Raw genomic sequence first — 21654 nt, 5'->3', positions numbered from 1 at the left:
GTCAATCAGGTCCCCGTCGAGCTGGTCAGTCCACCATCAACGACGATCTCTTGGGCGGTGATATACTTGGCCGAGTCGCTCGCGAGAAACACGGCTGCATTGGCGACGTCGAATGAATCCCCCATTCGGCCCATTGGTACGTTGTGTTCGGTGATCTTGCGATACACCTCTCTATCAGACTCTAGCTCACTCAGCCCAAATTGCTCAACCAATGGCGTGTATATCAACCCCGGCACCACTGAATTCATTCGTATCCCTTTGCCAGCGTATAGCACGCCAGTTACCTTTGTGAGATGGATAACGGCTGCTTTTGCGGAGTTGTAAGCCACTTGGCGGTTTGCCCAGATGTCGCAACCCAGCGATGCTAGCATTGTTGACCACCGAGCCGGATCCTTGTTTCTCCATAATCGGCAATACCACATGGCAGGATAGATAGACACTCTTCAGATTGACCTCGTATTGTTTATCCCATATATCCTCAGACAGGCTCACCGGGTCACCTGGCGCTGTCATGCCAACATTGTTCACCAGGATATCAATCCTACCATATTTTTGCATGACCGCATGTACGACCTTCTGAACATCCGCCAGCTTTGTAACATCCGCAGCCGTAACGTCGCAGGTGCCATCCATCACTCGCAAGCGGCGGGCTGTAAACTCCGCCGCAGCGATATCTCGATCACATCCAAATACTTTCACCTTGTTTTGACAAAGGACGTTCGCAATGGCCGCGCCGTTGCCCCAGATTTTGGATTGCGTGCTTCCTACCTGGCCGATGCCCATGATTAAAGCCACCTTGCCTGCAAGGTCGGGATATATCGCACACGAAACCATGGCAGCGAGACGGTGTGGCCCGCGGGTACTCCTAGAAACGTACAGCGTTTTCCAACAGTCCCTGGATCCGCCGAAGCAATTTAATCCTGAGATTCTCCAAATTAGATTCAAAATGAAGGGGAGGCAAGGCGGGATACTAGACGACGGATCAACTCAAGGGCAACGGCAAGGCCTGATAGGTCCTGTCACCCATGTACGCCTGACAAGCCTAGGACGTCAGCTGGGTTGATGGACCGACTCGCAATGTAGTGGTTGCCACCAGATCGATGGGCTGGATTATGTAACGCCTTGGCAATGGCATCTCCTGCAAATGAGGAAGCTCCCAAATAACAAGCATAATCCAAGTGAGCAGGAGCGACCGCTTCTTGTGTACCGCCACCTGCCATGCTGACAAGTTGACAAATTGACAAGTTGACAAGCGCCGCAGTGATTTCTTACTGACATTGCATCTCACCACGGCCTCGTAATCATCCTTTGTTGAATATCAAACCCGCTCACGCCCTGATGCTCTGATGCAGCACAGCTCCTGACACACGCTTTGGTAGATTGAATGGGCGATGACACCGACCCCTGAAGTGCCCCCAAGTGACGGTCTTGAGGGCCCTTTTAACCCGGCAGCATTGCTTCTTGATGGAAACGAGAGACCATCGAAGCGGCAACGCAATTTTATCGCTCGCCAGGTAATATGCCATTGTGCACCACATGCTCATCGGGGCATATCATTTTGCTAACTGTCTTCGAGGCATGTCAAGCTTGTCGTGCAAAGAAGACCAGATGCGACGAAGATGTCCCCTGCAGCCTTTGCAAAAGCCTGGGAATCGAGTGCACCTACGCCGAGCGGAAACCTACCAAGTACGTGGTGGCATGATCCCTAGCTAGGACCGTGTTCGACCTCTAACTTGTGACATAGAAACGAGATATCGATGAGTATGCTGTTCAACACTATGAAAAGAGTAGAATTCAAGCTAGATCACTTGTCCACCCGAGCTCAGCTTGAAACTTCTTCTGAGTCCGATCCCGACCGGCTCGATCCAAGCCATGTTCTACAAGACAGCCCTTCGCATCCCGAGTCAGTCCCTTCAAGTAGATCGGTTCTATCACCACAAACAAATCTGTCCAGACATCCCTTGTCTCTCCCTGATGACAACCTGGTGATATCATTCAGTGCCCACCAAACAGTACACTGGCGGGGGGTAAGACAGTGTCTCCCACGAGAACTAGTTGACATTGTTAGTCGAGTAGACAGCACTTACCCCACTCGCCTAGAATTCGAGCGACCTCCTTTGAATGCAACCATACATCCCGATATCAATACTCATTTCGGGGACTGGCTCGCCACGCTGAGCATCTCATGCGTGAAGGTGCTGTCAAATGCCTATTTCGACACCTTCAACAGGGTCTATCCGTTCATCGATCGCGACCACTATTTCTCAAACACACTCGCTGTGGTGGTTCGTGAAGGATTCGGGTACGACATGGAGACCTGTTTGGTGCTTAATGTCATGACTCTGGGTTGCATGGCGCTCAAAGCATATCAAGAAGGTGAATTCGATACACCTCATTATGTAGCGCTGCCTCCGCTTGCCATTCAAACCATAGACGAGGCCGTCTCTGGACTAAGTTTCTTCAATGAAGCCCGGAGGCGAGTTGGGTTTTGTCTTTGTGATCGCAGTATCCAGAGCTGCCAATATTACTTGACGTCTGCAGTTTTCTTCGCTCAGACTATGAGACCAGTCGATCAATGGATGATGACGACACGTGCAGCAACGAGCTGTATCGCGTTCTGGAGATGCCCCCCAGAGCCATATGACGAGTGGACCATAGACATCTATTCTCGACTGTTCTGGAGCGCCATATTACTCGAGACCATCATCGTACAAGAACTGGAGCTCCCGCCTAGCTCGTTCAAAGAATGGGAAGATGTTGTCCCCCTCCCCAAATTCACGGCATTCTCCTACATGAACAAACCTCTTTCTAGAAATCCCGACGACTCTTACTATCACTACCATTTCCTGGCTCAGATAGCACATAGGATCATTCTTAGCCGAATACGCGAAGAATTGTTCTACGTCCACCCCTCCCCAGCGCTGGCGGATGAACTGCGCCACCAGCTTGAGCAGTGGAGTGCCAACTTACCTGACACCCTGAAGTACACAGATGAAAACCCGAACCAGGGCTTTAAATCCCCCGCAGATGCGGTGGTCGTTGCATTGCTCTACACTCGCTATCGAGTATCCATTTTTCATCTAGGAAGACCATTCCTGTACAAAGCTATCCAATCCCCGGCAACTGTGACAGAGAAGGATTTGCTGTTATGCAAGGAAGCTCTTCAGCATGCCATGGATTGGCCATTGACCTGGGAGATTTGTGCCAAAATGAAGAACTTTATGCCTTTGAAGTATTTTGCGTCTGGGCAGATGTTTGGCCAATTGCTAATCTTCCATGCCTTCAAAAATTCGCCTGATCCTCGGCTCCGGCAAGCATTACCTACAGGATATGAACTGTGGTGCACCAAAATGCTGCGGTTCATCTCAGAGTTTGCGGATTCAAGCCCAACGATCGGAGCAGATTTCGAAATACTTTCGATCTTGTACCAGCTGAGCGGCAAAGGTTGAAATGCATGGAAAGGCTTGAGAAGTGACATGGGATATCGGCCGTTCTTGGAGTTCCGTTGGGTGAGGGACAGATGCAAAAATTCGCTCGGGTCCTCGCCCAGACTGAGGATGTTTCGGCTGTGTTAGAAACCGCAGCTTTAACTGCATGAGCGCACCAGCGTTCAGTCCGGCCATGGTGCCGCAAGGTGGCCATTAAGACGTTTTTAGGACGCTTTCCGCTTGGATGCAAGCGCCACCATGGGAATAGCCGTGATGCGCCTCTGTCAAATGTTTTCACAACCGATGGTAGAGCCTACTTTGTGGAAGGAACCAATGTGTTCGAGTACATACGTTGAATTCGGTATTGGTGCTTCCATAGCCGACCGCAACAAGTTGACGGAGCTTGGGAACTCTCCGGCACCGATTCGCGATCTATCATTCCAGATCTCAAAGCCTTACGAGTAATTGCAACTTTCATTCAAAATGGATGAAGGCTGCGGAGCCTTAGACCGGCCCAGGGGGAGTGGTCGGATCCGAGCATGAATAGCCGGGCAGGCGGATGGGGATGCCGGTGCACCTATGCTCGCCACATTGACTGGTCAATTGTTTGCTGCAGCTGTCTTACAATCCATTTCCCCGGCTTTATCATCTCTAAGCGGACTGCCCCCGTCGGCTTCTTTGCACTGCCAGTGGTTTGATCGTTTCTCCGAGCCAAACCCTCAAATCAAAGTTCAGAGCTTGAACCCGAGCGTCTCTGTTGCCCACCAAGGACACGCCTTTATCGATTGCCGCGTGAACCTTGCGGGATGATGCGTGTGTCATGCTGTCCTAATGTGCGGGGGGTGTATCTCCAGCCAAAAAGTTGAAACAAGCCACGAAGTACTGCACTCGTTCCTCAACGACGCACCATAGGATTTATATAAGTAGCGGCGAAGGTCCAATTCAATTCCAGTTTCGAAGTTACCAAATAAATACATCTCCGATCAACAAGCTAGAAATTCTCCAACACTTTCTCCGACAATCAGCGCCACACAACTCATACAAATACAATAGTTCGCTCCCAAATTGAACCTCATCGACGACGAAGCACCTTATCATCCGACTTCCTCTCGATCGTCATTCTTTCAAAATATCCAAAAATGAGTGTAACGGTCCAATCCGCAACCGACCCAGGACTCACCCTCTCCAAAGACCGTTGCGTCCCGGGCTCTGTCAACATTCCACTGGCAAAATGGCCCAAGACCGCCGAATCTACGTCCGTGCCGCCAGACGAAGTTGCCGACAAAGTTGTCCAATCGATCAACGCCTCCCTCCAGCGAGAAGACACCCAGGCGATCGCTGACCTCTTCCTCGAAGATGGATACTGGCGCGACCACCTCGCCCTCTCATGGGACATGCATACCCTGAAAGGCCGGGGTAAAATCGCCTCGTTCCTGGCACAACGGTGTCCTCTTACGAACTTTGAGATCGACAGAAGTACAGCATACCGCTCGCCACAGCTGGGCGCATTCGACGGCACTGGCGATGTCAAGGGTATCCAGTTCTTCACCAATTTCACGTCTCGCGCCGGAGCCGGACAAGGCGTCGTCCGCCTGGCTGAGAAAGACGGCAAATGGCAGATATTCACTTTCTTCACCGTCCTCCGCAACATCTCCGGCCATGAAGAGCTGGTCAATCACCGCCGACCAAAGGGGGTCGAGCATGGTGGAAAGATCGATCGGAAGAACTGGCAGGAGCGGCGGACCCAGGATTTTGATTTTGAGAACAAGGACCCGGTCGTCCTGGTTGTTGGTAAGCCTTCTCCATGATATCACCCAAAGAATTTGTTGTTGACTATGTTTAGGTGCTGGCCAAGCTGGGCTGACAGTGGGGGCTCGACTGAAGAACTTGGGCGTCGACACCTTGCTCATCGACAGCGAGGACCGAATTGGTGACAATTGGCGAAGGCGATACCACCAGCTCGTGCTCCACGACCCCGTCTGGTATGACCACATGCCATACATTAATTTCCCCGCGCACTGGCCAGTCTTTACGCCGAAGGACAAGCTGGGCGAATTCTTCGAGTCCTACGCCAAGCTCCTCGAGCTCAACGTATGGGTGAAGACAACTCTCGAATCAACCGCCTGGGACGACGCAAAGAAGTTGTGGACGATAACCGTCAAGCGCACCAAGCCGGACGGCACCACCGAGACACGCAGCCTCCACCCAAAGCACGTCATCCAAGCCACAGGACATTCTGGCAAGAAGAACTTTCCATCCACCACGAAAGGTCTTGCCAACTTTGAGGGCGATGTCCTCTGTCACTCCTCCGAATTCAAAGGTGCCAAACCCGCGAGCAAAGGCAAGAAAGCCGTTGTGGTGGGATCATGCAACTCCGGCCACGATATTGCCCAGGACTTTTACGAAAAGGGTTACGACGTCACACTCGTGCAAAGATCAACAACATGTGTCATTTCGAGCGAGGCTATCACAAACATCGGCCTCGCAGGTCTGTACGACGAAAATGGTCCGCCCGTTGATGACGCAGACCTCTGGCTGCATAGTCTCCCCAGCGAAGTCTTGAAATCGTTGCAAGTCAAGGTGACGGAACTCCAACGCCAACATGACGCCAAGACCCTCGAAGGCCTATCGAAAGCCGGCTTTAAACTTGATTCGGGTCCAGAGAATTCCGGCCTGTTTATGAAATACTTCCAGCGCGGTGGCGGCTATTACATCGACGTCGGCGGTTCGCAGTTGATCATTGACGGGAAGGTCAAGATGAAGCAGGGGCAGGAGATCGATGAGATCTTACCGCGCGGTATCCGCTTCGCAGACGGCTCGGAGCTCGAAGCGGATGAGATCATTTTCGCTACGGGGTACCAGAACATGAGGACACAAGCACGAGAGATCTTCGGTGATGAGATCGCCGACCGGGTAGGTGATATATGGGGTTACGACGCTGAAGGAGAAATGCGCACAATCTGGCGCCAGACCGGCCACCCGGGATTCTGGTTCATGGGAGGGAATCTGGCGCTGTGCCGGTACTACTCGAAATTACTGGCACTCCAGATCAAGGCGTCGCTTGAAAAGCTAAGCTAGTTTGTAGACTGTGCTTGCTGGGATTGCTGCATGTGGACGGAAAATCAGAAGCGAACGCAAATCGGACCGTGTTCGGGACATCAAGAAGAAAGATACTTGGAGTCAGAATACGTATGGAACAGGAAGGACGATCCTGTCGAACACATTTCTTGGTTGTGATTTGCACGCCTTCCAGAAGGGTAGGCCGTTTTATAATTCTATTCTGTCACACCAAGTGATTATGCTGAAGGTCGCACTTCGAAACCCCCTTGCTGGGGTCCTTTTATTCAAGTTGGGTATTGCGCTAAAGCATCTGATCGTTGTGAGTCAAATATATCAAAAGGAAGCATACACGTGAAAGGAAGATTGAAACCCGTCCCTTAAGCCATCGTACATCATGACAATCGTGTCATCTAGTCTAGTCCAGTGTTATTGGGTTGTCCTGATTGTTTGGTGCATTCGATTTCATTTGAGATTTTCCAGGAAACGCTCGGCCTGCAGGATTGTTGACTCTTTGTGGTGGTGGCTTTACGGCCCCATTTGGAATAGCCGCAGGCGCTTGCATCTTCCCTGCTGCACGAGGTTGGCCCTTGGACTTGATGTTTCCATTCGAGACACCGCCAGTTGAAGCCTTTTGAGCATCTGCTTTAGCAGGTGCGACCTCCCCAACTTGAGTTGTGCTCTGCTCATTGACGAAGTTCGTGATAAGGTTGTGAATCTCTTGCAATAGGGGTTCTGGATTGTCAGCCAGGCAAGCAGCTGCTGTATCCAGCGTCAGCCACTTTGTGGGTGTTTCCGTTCGCGAGAAGACTCCCTGTCGAAGTTTGAGCCGGAGCGAAGTGCTGGAGAACGACGGTCTTGAGTAAGCCTGGAACTCCTCCATTGCCGCACGGACTAGCCACATTGGCTTCTTAGACCCGTGGTCGACGTGTGGTAGGATCTCCAACCGAGCTACCAGACTTGTCTGGCTCTCAGGTGCGCCATCTTTCGAATAATGATTTTTATTTGTGAAATATTGAATGGCGAAATGCTGGGCAGTCCGCACAAGGATGTGGACTCGCAGCTGTGGGCCAGTCTCCGTCGATGTAAGACCGGAGTCTGTTTTCACTGCTTGGCCATAATTCTTCTGTAGATTATGGAGGTAAAGGGCCAACGGATATGTCATGATGAGTGAGGTCAGAAAATTATGAATTCTGATCTCGAACGGATGCTGATCAAAGACGAGTGTGTCTGAGTACTTCTCTGCAAGGAGAGAATGCGGATTTTCTTCGCGGGGGAAAAACATGAGCTGCGGCGCTTGGCCGCTGTCTCGAAAAGACACTTGAACGGAAAGTTCTTTGGATGGTGCACTGTAGTAGTAAACTGAAAATCCGGACTTGGAAACACTTTTCAATGTTATTCCTGGAAGACGACGTATCTCCTGTACGGTCGAGATCATGTTCTTTAGGTGAACTGCCTTGTCCAAAATGGTCGGAATTGCTGCCTCAGTAATGGAAGTTTCCACACGGATAGTGGCACTTTGGTCACTGAAATTCAGAGACACGTCAGGGTCCAATGTTGACTTGTCGAGGTATTTGGAGATGCCAGCATTGCCATCAAGATGGATCTTCCCAATGACGGTTGTCATGTTGGTTGCAGGATCGACTCCACCAAACCGAACATTGACCATCGTGCGATGATCGTCATCTTTGCTTTTGGTGTCGAGGATCGAAGATGTTTGTTGGGAACCAGTCAATCTAAATGAGAGTTCAGGTAGTTTGTAACCGTCTTCAAAATCTGGGAATGGAGGTAGATCGTGGGTATGATTCCGTTCCTTCAAGTACTCAGCATTTCGGCGTAGAGTGATGACGCCTGTGGTGTACTCAGATAATCGGTCGAAGTATGCAGGGCTTAGTTTGTGCGTAACTTTCATCTGCTGACTCCGGACGACTTGAAACTGGCCTTGACCACTTGAACCGATAAACTTTGTCCGGTGCATTAACCACCATTGGTCTCCATTGTGGGTGTGTGATATCGTAACGAAATAGTCCGAGCTCCAACGGGGCTTGCGAAACGAATTGAGCCTTGCGACAGGGCCGCCAAACAAGGATTTGATCTCCGACTGGCTGAACCTGAAAGTACGTAACACTTCCCAATTGGTTGCTAACATCGCCGCACTGATGGCTGATTCGGAGACGCTGCATCTGAAGTTTAGTAGCTTTGAGACAATCTCACCGCCAACACCATGGGCTCTGTTGATCTCGTACTGAAGTCTTTCGCTCCTTTCGGTGACAGGGCTTATGACGAACGATCCTGTCACCCAATCAATCCCCAGATCGATCTGTGAAGAGTGGGAAAGCTGTATTGTCAAAGCGCATTCTTCGGGACATGTAGCTGAGATACTTTGTTCCAATGACAAGTCGCCGTTGGCAAAAAGAGGCGTGGAGTTGAGGTTATCGTAAATATCGTCAAGGAGCAGGGTTGAGTCTTGAGCGACCACCTGGCGGAGTATTTCCTCGAGATTAAGAACCGATTGGGTTGTTGAAAGCATCGGGGAAGCAATCAGCTGACCGTACCTGATCCACCTCACATCTAAGTGTGGCAGATTTTCCGAATTTTGCGACTTGTCATGACCACTCGCTATGCCGATCTCAACCCAGCTCTTTGCTGTCTGCCTTTTGGACCAGTACTGAACGACTAGTGTCCGTCGAATCAGCTCGACGCGCAAGTTTCCGGCCCACTGGGTTCGCGTAAGCTCTATGGCTTGCTTGTAGTGTTCCGCCAACTTATAGGAGAGAATTAACTCCTGTAAGAAGAGGTAGCACCCCGGAAGCCCATCCCGTTCGATGTTGGAGTTTGCAAAGTTTTCAATTTCACTTCGCATGCCATCTGATATGCTTGGCGCCGGGGTGAAGGCAAAGCGAAAGTCGACCATTCGAAATTGAGAGCCGGGGCTGTTGTCAAGGACTGACACATCCATCTCAAACTCATTCGGGATAACGAAAGTGGCTCGACCATCGTGGATGTGGAAATTCTGTAGAGGTGGAGGCAGATTGTCGGACATGGCTAACCTGATGCTCAACAACTGATTGAGCGACTTTAAAACATGGAGCATCTGCTTGCTTGAAAGATCCCTTTGCGGAATGTATCCAAGTGTCGGCATCTCAACCGTTTTTCCTTTCGAGAGGATCTCGGCGGCGGTTTTCAGGTCGGGATTGGGCACTTGGAAACCTGCAGAATCCTGCTTGATGAGCGCCAGTGACGCGATAACATCCCAGTAAGCCTGCCGGCGGGTCATGAGCCAATAGTTGATGGAGATGGTCTTGCTGACATCGTCGACATCTCTGCTCCATTGGAGGAGAACTAGCAGCTTGATGAAATTGGCCTTTTGTTCATTTGCGAACTGCAGTAACTTGTCTTTCTTTTCTAGGTTTGCCTTTGATTGGTTGTTTGTCTGACCACTTGGAGGTGGCTTAGAGGATTCGCCAACGTGGTCGGAGACATGGATGGATGCTAACTCTTCGAGCAATATGGAAAGACTGTTCCAGCATGATTGTGCAGAGCGGCCTACAAGAGCAGCAAGAGGTAGGTAACTGTCCTTGGATATCAATTGAAGGATTTCTAGCGGAGGTTGTTGGGAGCGACTCGCGGGAGCGTGAGGGGGTGTGGAGTGACGTAAGGGAATGTCGCTCGGCCGGCCATTGGTGTGTCCTTGCTCATGATCGGAGAAGGCTACGGACGGTTTCTGAGGTAGTCTTTCTCCCTTAGGGGCTATATCCTGCGAGGCAGAACTTGCGCCATCTCGCTGGATGCCATTCGACATGTGGTATTCTCCGTTGGTCGGCGGCCGGTGCCCATTCATATTGACGTGATTCGCACCATCAATCGACACATGACCGGCACACAAGAGGGCGCGCTCTTTTGGCCGGTGATGATTTGTATATAGGGGGACGCAAACGGCGAATGTGAAGATGTTTGTTTTGCGAGTGGTAGAGCGCAATCGAAATCACAATCCTGGGATCAGACTGGAGACAAGATGAACGAGGTCACGCGGAAGGGCCTGTGAATTGGAACAGTAGGATTGTGATCGGGTGGCTTTTGGCCACAGTCTCGGTCGCAGAAAGTCCTTGCGGGTGTTGGTTTTGCAAGGGAGAGGCAAGGATGAACCGGAGGGAGCGCGGGAGAGGGATAGCAATCTCGTCAAGATTCGGTGCTCGATTGGAAGAAGGAAGCGGTGATGGTTGGAGGTGTTGTCGCCAAAGGGGTCTAGCAAGGGATAAGGGATCAGTGAGGGTGAGGGTTGATGGGGATCAAGAATCAGAGATCAGAGATCAATCAGAGCGAGAGTGAGGACGAGAGTGATATTGACACGCGCGGAAGGCGGCTGCCCAAGTTCTGCTCACCCAGTCAGGTGCAACCGGTGCAAACGTGACCTTGGCGCGGGCACTATGGGCTAAACCACCTTGGGACAGCTTAACGCGGCTGCCGTGAGAGGACTAGCGTAGAGTACGGCGGAGTACAAGGAAGGAAGTCCCGACTAACTCGTCCTCGTACGGTCCTGTACGGAGCACCTCTGTCAACAAAACCAATGGGCCATTTTTGATCTCAGCAAACTGCGGCGCATATCAGTATAATAGAAGCTTGTTGTCCACAGATACCTGTGGTGCAATGGGAGACGAATCGATCAATCAGGAGATCATTCGGGCTATCTTCCCTGTGATGGCAGCCAACTCCACTGATTGGGCGGTCAAGTGCTGGTTCGAATGCGTTGGATCTAGCAGCTGCAAGCCATCCACCACACCAACCCATTCACGGCATCAATTCAGCGGTAGAGGGTGCGATCGCCGTCGCCTTTGGTAGGCTAGCATGACGGTTCTACCTCTGGACACCGTCCACCACCATACTACCAGATAAAGGTGCTGATAGTACGCCGTCCTCGGTCCTAAGCCCAAGGGAATATAAGATCCGCCATTGCGCTTCCAAGTTGCAAGTAGATGCACAACCTTACCAGCCTCCGTGAGCACCTGGCAGTGAATCGTCCTCGTATATAGTCCTCTACACGCGCCTGAAGTGCACCTCATCCAGCCTGCATCCCGCGCTCAATAGTTGGAATCTGTATCGAGAACTGACCCAACCTGGATCATGACAAGGGTTTCCTCGCGATGTCAACTATGACAGTAGCAGCATCTTTACCATCACCATCGAAGGCGAGGACCCAGCACCGCGAAAACCCATCATGAATTATGATCACTGGTCCAAAGAGCATTCCTCCAATCTACTTTACTAGAAGTGCCTAGACCGGTTAGGCACCGGGCGCGGTTAGGGACCACGAGGAGCTGTCCAAGGCACCTCTAGGCATTGGCTTAGGGGCCACGCGCCGTCGGGAGCTGTCTCTACGGGTGTTGATTCGCCGAAATGGTTGGCCCCCTCCCCGATGCTCCCGTCCATCTGTGCACATCAACAGTCCATCTGATCGTCCATTTATTCAATCCATCATTCTTACTCTACCCAGGCTCCTCGCCATGGAGATCGCGAATATTCTGCCAACCCACGTCCACCACCGCCCCATCGCCAGCTCTCCCAGTCCCGTGCTAGCCTGATCTCTCCCACCCCTTCTGTCGAGGCGGACGACGAGCGCGACTCGTCCTGGGACTACTCGGACTCCGCCATGGATGACCTCGACGAGCGGGCGGAGGAAGAAAGACATCCCGATGAAGACACGAGGCACACCAGCCAGAAAGAACTATGGGGATGGTATTCGTATGGCTGGGCCGCAGAGGTCTTTGCGATTTGTGCCATGGGTGAGCCCCTTGATTCGCTTCCCTGCAATTCTCGACTGACCAAACACCACCAGGATCATTCTTGCCCATCACTCTTGAACAGCTGGCCAGAGATCAGGGAGTGCTCTTCAAGGACAAAAAAACCCCCTGCCGTGCTGGCTGGCAGACTGGCTCGGGCCCCATCGCCCATCCAAACTCGACTGCGCCCAATGACCCCAAGCATGGGCATAGCGAGCTTCCCTCCTGTGTGATCTACTTCCTCGGGGCTGAAATCAATACAGCCAGCTTCGCCATGTACACCTTCTCCATCAGCGTGCTGATCCAGGCTCTTCTTATCATTTCCATGTCAGGTGCTGCCGACCACGGTCGCTTTCGGAAAACCTTTCTTCTTGCCTTTGCCTTTGCCGGCGCGACCGCTACCACCCTCTTCATAAGCGTCATCCCCAAGCTCTATCTGTTCGGGGCTCTCCTCGCAATCATCTCCAACACCTGCTTTGGCGCCTCCTTCGTCCTCCTCAACTCATTCCTCCCACTTCTGGTGCGGTACCATCCCTCTATTCTGCACAGCCGGTACGACGGGGAACGGACCACAGCAGATGGACGGTCTTCTGAAGAGGACGACGAATATGCTGAGCAGGATGATCATGAGCTAGCTACATCAACCTCGGGTTTGCTTCCTCGAGAGCGCCCAGGTGCGACCTCTGCATCTTTGGAATCTCCCCCCACCATCTCGCCCGAACTCAAGCTCTCAACAAGAATATCTTCAAATGGGATTGGAATTGGCTATATTGCTGGTTTGGTGGTTCAGTCACTGGCCATACTCCTGGTGGTAGCAACTGGCTCGACCACGTTCTCGCTTCGTCTGGTTTTGATGGTGGTCGGCCTGTGGTGGTTTTTGTTCAGCATACCAGCTGCCATGTGGCTTCGTCCACGACCAGGACCCCCGCTCCCAGCAGCTTTGGCGGGAAATCGTGCATGGGTGGCCTACATCGTCTATGCTTGGAAGTCATTGTTCAAGACAATCGGGCATGCTCGGAAACTCAAGGACATGTTTATCTTCTTGTGTGCGTGGTTCCTGCTTAGCGACAGCATAGCCACGGTCAGCGGGTGTGTCTCAAGAAGGTCTGACCATCCGAATCAACGCTAACTTTTCACAGAACCGCAGTGCTATTCGCCAAAACCACCCTGGGCATGAAGACAGAGGCCCTCGGACTTATCAACGTGATCGCCACAGTAGCCGGCGTCCTCGGTGCATTCTACTGGAGTTTCCTGTCTCGATTCTTCAACCTGCGTGCGTCGCAAACTATCGTAGCCTGCATCTGCTTGTTCGAGATTATACCATTGTACGGTCTCTTAGGGTTTATTCCGGCGATCAAGCGGTACGGCGTGTTTGGATTACAGCAACCTTGGGAGATGTATCCTCTTGGTGCGATATACGGCTTTGTCTTGGGCGGACTATCGTCGTATTGCCGAGCATTTTTCGGAGAGCTGATCCCTCCCGGCTTTGAAGCGTCCTTCTATGCTCTCTATGCTATTACCGACAAGGGCTCTAGTGTTTTCGGGCCGGCAATTGTGGGCGCAATCACGGACAGGTATGGTGAGATCCGCCCGGCGTTTTTGTTTCTTGCAGTCTTGATATTCTTACCATTGCCCTTGATGGTCCTGGTTGATGTCGACCGGGGAAAGGCAGATGCCCAAAGTATGGCGTTGGAGCTGGAAGGTCGTCGCAAGGGAGGACAGCGATATACCAATATCCCTACAATCGTACTTTCAGAAGAGGAGGAGGATTGAAATGCATAGTACGAGATAGAGATCCACCTCACGCCCGAATTTGACATTGCTCTACGACACAAGGCGTTACCTGACAAGCACAATGGTGGCCTTCCACTGGAACCCTGGCGCCAGGCTGAAGTACGAAGTACGCGGTGCTCAGTAGTAGTTGGTCCGTGATAGCACCTGTTAGCCTTCGCTGTGTACTAGCAGCCTGCCATGCCTCGTACCCGTTGCGATGAACCAATTTGCTATACGAAGTACCCGTAACACTCGTCACATCAGATCGCGTGACGCGCTCCTCCAGGGGGCATGACGTGTCAGTTTCGTGTTTATTCCAATCCTCCCCGGATCCTAAGGCACTCGTACCCAGCAGCAACTCACCTCCCCGTCGCGACTCCGCAACTGCACAGACTGATGAGTGCATGAAAGTCTATGCTGATCTGGAGAGTGTCTCAATATTGCCGCCTTACTACCAAACATCGACTCACACCCAAAATACCTGCAATGTCTCTCAAACGCAAAGATAATACAACGCATGAAAATGAAGATGCAAAGAAGCTCAAGAAGAATGGCGACTTGACTTCGTTCTTCAAAGCGCCAAAAGTTCAATCGATTCTAGCCCCAGCGGAACCTACGGCGAAATTTGACAAGGATAAATGGGTGGCCAGCTTGACCGCTGAGCAGAAGCAACTCCTGAAGCTCGAAATTGATACCCTCGACCCTAGTTGGTTGAGTGTACTGAAAGAAGAGCTCGTGGGTCGGGAATTCCTGGAACTTAAGCGTTTTCTCGCGAAGGAAGTTAAGACGCAGACAATCTATCCTCCCATGGCAGATGTCTACAGCTGGTACAGCCATGATTGACTGATTGGTCTTGCGTTAGAATGAAACCAGCTGATAAACTGCTATCTAGGTCTCGCCATTGCCCTCTGAACAAAGTCCGAGTGGTTATCCTCGGCCAGGACCCATACCATGGCCCCAGACAAGCCCATGGACTCTGCTTCTCCGTCCTCCCGCCAGAGCCTGCGCCACCCTCGTTGGGCAACATCTACAAAGCGATTGCCAACGACTACCCTTCATTCAAGCCACCACCGAAGAAAGGAGGCCTCCTGACTCCCTGGGCCGATCAAGGCGTGCTTCTGCTCAACACTTGCCTAACCGTCCGCGCGAGAAATGCGGGTTCACACCAGAACCAAGGCTGGGAAAGATTTACACAGAAAGTCATCGACACCGTCGTCAAAGTCCGCACGAACGGTGTAGTCTTCCTGGCCTGGGGCTCACCCGCGCAAAAGAGATGCGACAGGATAACTGGCCCCAGGCACCTGGTGCTGAAGAGCGTCCACCCTAGCCCGTTGAGTGCACACAAGCCTCCGGGCTTCTTCAACAACAAGCACTTCCGCAAGGCCAACGACTGGCTGGAGGAACGGTATGGAAAAGATGGTCCGATCAACTGGAATCTCGACATTTCACACCCCGTCAAGCCTCCCGGCAACGTGCTCGATGGTCAAGCCAAACCAACAGAAGAAGAATTCCCGGGCGTTGATGACGAGGATGACATCGAGGCATTAGAGGAAATCGCCAAACTGGAAGCTGAGGGGAAGGCTGGCAATGGAACTCTGTAATAGGGTGGTCCATTGCGGGCGGTCTTACGTCCGAGGTCTTTGAGGTTCTTCAGCCTGGCGTTGTTTGGCGTTGGAGTGCGAGTCAGTACTAAGTAGTGCCCTTGGATATTTCTCGTGATGCACACAACAGGTGGTGAATGCAGGCAGATTGAGGCCGTCTTCAGCTAGATTTGTTTCTTTGAATGCTAGTATCTCTTGAGTAATGTTTCAAGACAGGCTTGTGAGCACCACTGGTCCGTCTGGTGCCGAGCATGACCAGGAAGACACGATTTGCTTTGTGTTTAGCGCCTCGAACTGGTCATCTCCCATCTCACCTAGCATCGACCTCCTCCGGCGTACGGAGTACTCGGTACACGGTGCCGAGGAGTCGGCAGTCGATCAACCATGTAAGCGTCTTCTCTGGTTTGAAGCTGGAGATGGAGTAGCGATTAGGTTTGAGCATGATTGCCGACATTCCGGATCGTGTCGTAGCAATTTCAAATTAGGATGAGGCATATATCCCTAGTAGAGCAGCATGATACACTTGACGTTCCTCATCGCGACTGTGCGCGCTTCTAAGCGTAGAATGGTGGCCAGCAGAGTCCGGGGTATTACACCCCTCGACTCGAGCTAAATCCGACCTCAAACTCATCTTAGTTCCATCTATTCAGGCCCATTCGACACTTGGACCATTTCCACGCATAGTCCGACGGAGGGAGTTTCAACCTTTGGAAGATCAGTAAGTACTCGGCCAACCTTCAGGTCGGTGACTTCTGTATGTTATGTGCGGCTTTCGCTTTCCTCTGAAGATGCCCTTCTCCTTCGTGTTGAGGCGCTGGTCGTCGCGTTGCTTTCCGTTCAACATCATCCCAGATCCTCCAGGGCAAGGCATGCTCGCCACAGAGGCCACCTAGCCACCACGATTGAATATGATGCCCATCATGATATTGCCTTGCGCCTTGCTCCAGTAAATCAGTTACGTTCAAGATGTCGCCGGCAACGGGCAATGCGAACCCGAGCTATCGGCATGCCAGGCATATCTCCTCGTTGATGAAGGAGCCTCTCATCGACACGACGGAAGAGGACCAGCAGCCAGCTAGCCCTCCTGCTCGACCTCGCCGTGTGTCGCAATCGCTGAGGACTCCTAGCTACAACCATGCTAGACATGTGTCGTCGTTGATGAAGCCGCTACCCATGGAGACGGATCTTACGGCCGCTGAGAATCCCAAGGCAGACCGCCGTCCAGCTCCGCCGGTACCTGCAGCGCCTCTCTCCAGCATTGCTTACCAAATCTGGCCCCCCCCGAACGTCAATCACAGGAACATCTCTGGACGTCTGTCAAAGCCTTTTGGGCTCTCAACATTCCATGATCTAGAGACACGCTCAGCAGCCTCGATCCAGGAAAAGCTCGCAACTATCCACATTGCCGATGCATCCAGCCCCGACGAGGGTTCAGTCCAGGATCAGGATCAGCAAGAGCATGAATGGGTTCCTCGAATGCTTCGGCCGCGACCCAGCTACGCCCTTGCCGCTTGTTTTGCAGTTTGCGTCGTTCTGCTGCAAGTATTCGACATTTTGGACCGCACCCGTGGTGGATTTGCTGTCGGGGCCGACATGAGATCTCAGGCAAACTACATCCCGACACTATTCGTGGTGCCCTTAGGCTTTTTGTGGAGTATGCTTTTGCAAAACCTGAAAGAAGTCGGTCCATGGTCTCTGATGGCAAGAGGCTGGACCCGCGCCGAGGACGGATTATATTTGGTCAACTACATTGATGCTCTAGACATCCGAGGATTCGCTCTCTCCGTCAGGGTGCGCCAGTTCGGCGTGAGTCTGGGCTATATTGGTGCTGTTCTGTGTGGTGCTTTGCTGCCTTTCGCCAACACCTTGTTCTTCACCGATCCAATACCACGAATGACCACAACACCCCACGCCCTGTTCAGAACTTCACGGCTGCTTGTCAATGATACCTTGACTGGAAACGGAGGCTCTACGAAGAACTCGTCTGCTTTTGACCCACAATCCTTCATTACCTATATGGCTATTCAGAGAGAGAGCTTTGGATTCCCCAGGTGGACGATTCAGCAACACGCCTTCGACAGCTTCAATTTGACGGCCCCAGGAACTGATTCGAATCTTGACGTCTCGGGCGACGCCAATATCACGCTAACGGCCACGGCCAGTGCATTCGGCATCAACACCACCTGCGACCCGATATCTTGGACGTTCTACGATGTTGTGCCCGCCTTGAACTCCTCTGTCACTCAAACTCGGCTTATGCCCAACCTGACCGACCTCGTGAAGGCGAAGTGCATCATTCGTCCTGAAGATTACCCCCAATTTTCCCTTGACACGGGAAATGTCACCGCATGGTTCAACTATACAACATGTGGGGAGTACCAGTGCTCAAATCCACCGACGGACTCCCTCTCTTTCAATCCGAATAACTGTGGACAAAATGAAAGCGATGATCTGCGTTTGATGCTGAATGTGTGGAATCCTGATACCTTTGACGGCGACACGTCCGCTCTTTCAACTGGTACCGCAACCATCTCAGGCCTGCTGTGCAAAATTGGCTTGTTCACCGCAGATTACGAAGTCCGCGTAGATGCGCGAGAGGCCAGACTCCTCAATGTTGGAAACGCTCCCACTTTCCTCGAGAAGCTATCGATCAAGAATCCAGAGTCCATCGTCCTGAAGGTCAATCAGTTCCTGAGGCAAAGTGATGGAGGGTTACTTGACCTCGCCGATGACAGCGGCCATCATTTTCCGCTTGAGGTGTTCCTAGATGACCCTCTATCCGAAGCAGCATCATCTACTCAACCCGAGTACTTTCAAAATGGAGAGACAGGCTATTTCCCCGGCGCCGTACGACCCAGTTCTGATTTGACAAGAGCAATCGAGATTGATCCAATCATTCTCATGATGTCGCGGGGCAACAACCTTCGTATAGCAAATTATGCTAAAGAGCCGTTGCAAATGCAGAAAGACATGTCGGACTTATTACAAACGCTTGTCTCACAGATTGTCAACACTGAGTACCGACGTGGAGACGCCGTTGCAATAGAAGGCTTGTTGACGATATCGACACCCGTTATTCGGATGCGACAAGTCTCCTTACGGATCCTACAAGCCATATTGATATTTCTACTCGCCAGTGCATTGTTAACAAGCACAAAATTTAGACCAAGAACACATCTACGCACTGACCCTCGGACCCTCGGCGCAATGGCCATGCTTCTTTCAAGAAGCGGCACGATTGAAAAGCTCTTGCAGGACGCCGGCTGTTTCTCTGAACGTGCCTTTCTGTCTCACCTGAGAGGGCAGTATGTGAGGACAATGACCAAAGACGGTTACACCATCCTCGAGCTTCAGGATAGTCAGCGGTATTCTAAGATGCTGCACTCCCTCCACAAGCGCAGGGAGCTAAAGCCACGCCCGTGGTACCATACGAGCCTGACCCTCCCCTATCTCATGGCCCTGGGAGGTGCAATTGCACTTGCGATTTTGACTCTGGGCCTTTTGTGGTGGCGGAACGAGACAACTTCAGGCATTGCACCCACAAGCGGGCAAGGAAGCCATGCCATCATATACTTTCTTCCTGTATTCCTGATCTTGCTGACCTATGCTATCCACATAGTTGACGTGGCTGTCCAGTGCTTACAGCCATACATTCTACTCTCGAGCAAGCCCGTGCGCGCGATCGCAGGCCTAAGCTTCAATCCCAGTAAAACCTCACCTTTCACAGTCGACTACCAGTCCTTGAAACAGTCGAGGAGCACCATTTCCGCATTCAGCTTCCTTGCCCATTTGATTGTCCCTACCGTCAAACTCATAGCAGCAGGCCTGTTCTTCACCGCGCTGCAGCCATCTTTCAGGACAACATCCGTCCCCTTCGAATCTAGCCTCGTCAGCAACCTCGACACATATAATCTCACCAACTTCCAGAGCTCCGACGCGCACGAAGAACTCTTGCGCGCAAGAGCCATGACCCTGATCCAGTCCAATCCCAGCAGACTCAAGGAGAACTCGCCGGTGGGACTTCTTGACGGTCTCATCTTCAGCAACGTCACGAACCGCATGAGCAATGAGGATGTGGACACGATCCTCGACTCTGGAGCCGACATGCGTATTCGTATCCCCGCCATCAAGGTAACACCCATTTGTAGACATTTTAGCACGGAAAATTACACCGCCATCACCCCCTTCGAGGACGTCGATATGAATTCGACAATCGATATCGTTTGCAACGAGGGGCGCGGGCTAAGGAGATGCCCGAGCCAGAGGGTGGATTCGATGTTCACCGCCCTAGCTAACTCTACCAATGACCTCGAATACTTCTGGAACAGAGACTCCCTTGTCGGCTCCCCTGGCTCGTCCTACGCACCTCAAAGCCCCGAATTCGACGGCCTCAACGTCTTCCAGAACGTGACCACATTCTTACTAGCAAAGACCAATCAACCTGACCCTACGGCACCTGGATTCAAAATCACAGACGTGGCGAGTTTCTGGTGCAATATGAACTACAGCGCCATCGAAATTGATGTCACTGTGAGTCGACCCAGGCGGGCTGCTCTAGGCACGCAACAAACGCTCCCCCTGGCCATCAAGAGCTACGACGTGAGATCCATCACCCACATCCTCGACCAGGACCACGCAGCCTACAACATCTCACACCTGAACTGGACCAGCATCAATCGCCTTTCCACCTTCCGCAGCGTCTACCCACTGGAGGGCAGAAACCTCCTCTACCATACCATAAAAATGCGAAACCCTAAATTCACAGACGATGACTTCGTCAAGTCACCAAAATTACTCTCCAAGGCTGGCGGCAAAATTTTGAAGCATTTCGCTGCCATAATGATAGACTCTGCCCGCCCATTCGTCGACCCAATGAGCGCAACGCAGTCTCAAGCCGCCATCGTCGATGCCCAGGTCGTCACCATGCGCTCCAAGCTCATCCAAGACAAGAACATCACCATCGCCCTCCAAGTACTGCTCGGAACTCTCCTGCTCTACAGCCTCATCACCGCCTTCACTGTAAACCGAAAAGTGACTCTCGTGAAAGCTCCCCACAGCATCGGCTCGCAGATATCCCTCCTGACTGGGAGCGAGCTCGTCCGCCTGGTCCGGGACGAAGACCTTAGGAGGCGGAATTTTGGTGAGTCTAGCAGTGAAGATGCCCTATGGGGTGCTTGGGAAGGCTTCCTTGTCCATCTCGGCTGGTGGGAGCGCGCCCAGAGCCGCAGTCCGAATCTCGCGAGATCTGAGATCGAGGTCGATACTTGGATAAGAGGCGGAGATGTCGATCGTGGAGAGCGCAGGTTTGGAATCGATGTGGGCGAGGCTGCGAGGAGACCGTGATGAAGTACTGAGTAGACTTGCATGTGACACTACTTACGGTTGACAACTAAAGGTCCTCCGTACGTGATGAAAGCGTCTAGGACTGGAATGAATTGAATAAGTGCAATTTCCAATTCTTTCAGAAGAAGCATAATCTAGCATTTCATCTATATCTGGTTCCCGATTGACCTCGTGCAGCCCTGGATCCAAACGGCTATACCACTGGTTAAACGATTTCTATATGCTGCGTCGATGGCCGATCAACTCCGTCCATCGCCGCCTGAGTGTGGAAAACAAAGTCTCGTGGAGGTTGGAATGCAATGGCGTGACTCGACGTCAAACCATACAGCCCGATCGTCTGGCTTCGGGCCGACAAGCCCTAAGTTGGCGCAGCTACTAAGCTGATCCACCAGAGAGAATAGAATACCTTGTCAGGCCAATTTCCTGGTCTCACGAAGCGAGAATTCAATGCAATATGACGAAGCGGTCCTGTCGAGATGCGACAGTTGAGAGATTCCCGCCGTGAAGGTGATCATAAGGAGCGAAGGGTGAAGAACGAATACTCCAGGACTAGGTCCGGTTGGCAGAGTTCCTCGACGACTTTGATCAACATGGGGACCATCGCGTTGGGGTGGTCCCGAGCTTTCGTATTGACAGGATCGCCGCGCTGGAAGAATAGTCCTCCTGCTGCACGAC

At 52.1% G+C, this 21654-nt stretch overlaps 7 protein-coding genes across 7 annotated transcripts; 5 read left to right on the top strand and 2 right to left on the bottom strand.

The window, feature by feature from the left end:
• Positions 1-204: 204 nt before the first annotated feature.
• On the bottom strand, positions 205-834 carry A1O9_12832 (uncharacterized protein; the record flags this gene model as incomplete). Its single annotated transcript, XM_013398245.1, has 1 exon — positions 205-834. The coding sequence occupies one exon, from the start codon at positions 832-834 to the stop codon at positions 205-207; it is 630 nt and encodes a 209-aa protein (XP_013253699.1).
• Positions 835-1778: 944 nt separating this feature from the next.
• A1O9_12831 (uncharacterized protein) lies at positions 1779-3449 on the top strand (the record flags this gene model as incomplete). The annotated part of the gene is made up of 1 exon (XM_013398244.1): positions 1779-3449. The coding sequence occupies one exon, from the start codon at positions 1779-1781 to the stop codon at positions 3447-3449; it is 1671 nt and encodes a 556-aa protein (XP_013253698.1).
• A 1118-nt stretch (positions 3450-4567) lies between these two features.
• A1O9_12830 (uncharacterized protein) lies at positions 4568-6506 on the top strand (the record flags this gene model as incomplete). The annotated part of the gene is made up of 2 exons (XM_013398243.1): positions 4568-5219; positions 5272-6506. 2 exons carry the CDS (start codon positions 4568-4570, stop codon positions 6504-6506), a joined length of 1887 nt encoding a protein of 628 aa, XP_013253697.1.
• Positions 6507-6903: 397 nt separating this feature from the next.
• Positions 6904-10326, bottom strand: A1O9_12829 (uncharacterized protein; the record flags this gene model as incomplete). The annotated part of the gene is made up of 1 exon (XM_013398242.1): positions 6904-10326. The coding sequence occupies one exon, from the start codon at positions 10324-10326 to the stop codon at positions 6904-6906; it is 3423 nt and encodes a 1140-aa protein (XP_013253696.1).
• Positions 10327-12132: 1806 nt separating this feature from the next.
• On the top strand, positions 12133-14035 carry A1O9_12828 (UMF1 family MFS transporter; the record flags this gene model as incomplete). The annotated part of the gene is made up of 3 exons (XM_013398241.1): positions 12133-12265; positions 12319-13351; positions 13402-14035. 3 exons carry the CDS (start codon positions 12133-12135, stop codon positions 14033-14035), a joined length of 1800 nt encoding a protein of 599 aa, XP_013253695.1.
• A 486-nt stretch (positions 14036-14521) lies between these two features.
• A1O9_12827 (uracil-DNA glycosylase) lies at positions 14522-15636 on the top strand (the record flags this gene model as incomplete). The annotated part of the gene is made up of 2 exons (XM_013398240.1): positions 14522-14862; positions 14928-15636. 2 exons carry the CDS (start codon positions 14522-14524, stop codon positions 15634-15636), a joined length of 1050 nt encoding a protein of 349 aa, XP_013253694.1.
• A 966-nt stretch (positions 15637-16602) lies between these two features.
• On the top strand, positions 16603-20979 carry A1O9_12826 (uncharacterized protein; the record flags this gene model as incomplete). The annotated part of the gene is made up of 1 exon (XM_013398239.1): positions 16603-20979. The coding sequence occupies one exon, from the start codon at positions 16603-16605 to the stop codon at positions 20977-20979; it is 4377 nt and encodes a 1458-aa protein (XP_013253693.1).
• Between the last annotated feature and the right edge of the window lie 675 nt (positions 20980-21654).

The sequence above is a fragment of the Exophiala aquamarina genome (genome assembly GCF_000709125.1).
Source record: "Exophiala aquamarina CBS 119918 chromosome Unknown aczIA-supercont1.28, whole genome shotgun sequence".
Lineage (NCBI taxonomy): Eukaryota > Fungi > Ascomycota > Eurotiomycetes > Chaetothyriales > Herpotrichiellaceae > Exophiala > Exophiala aquamarina.
The sequence above is the reverse complement of the archived record's forward strand: the minus strand, read 5'-3'. Positions and strand labels throughout refer to the sequence as shown.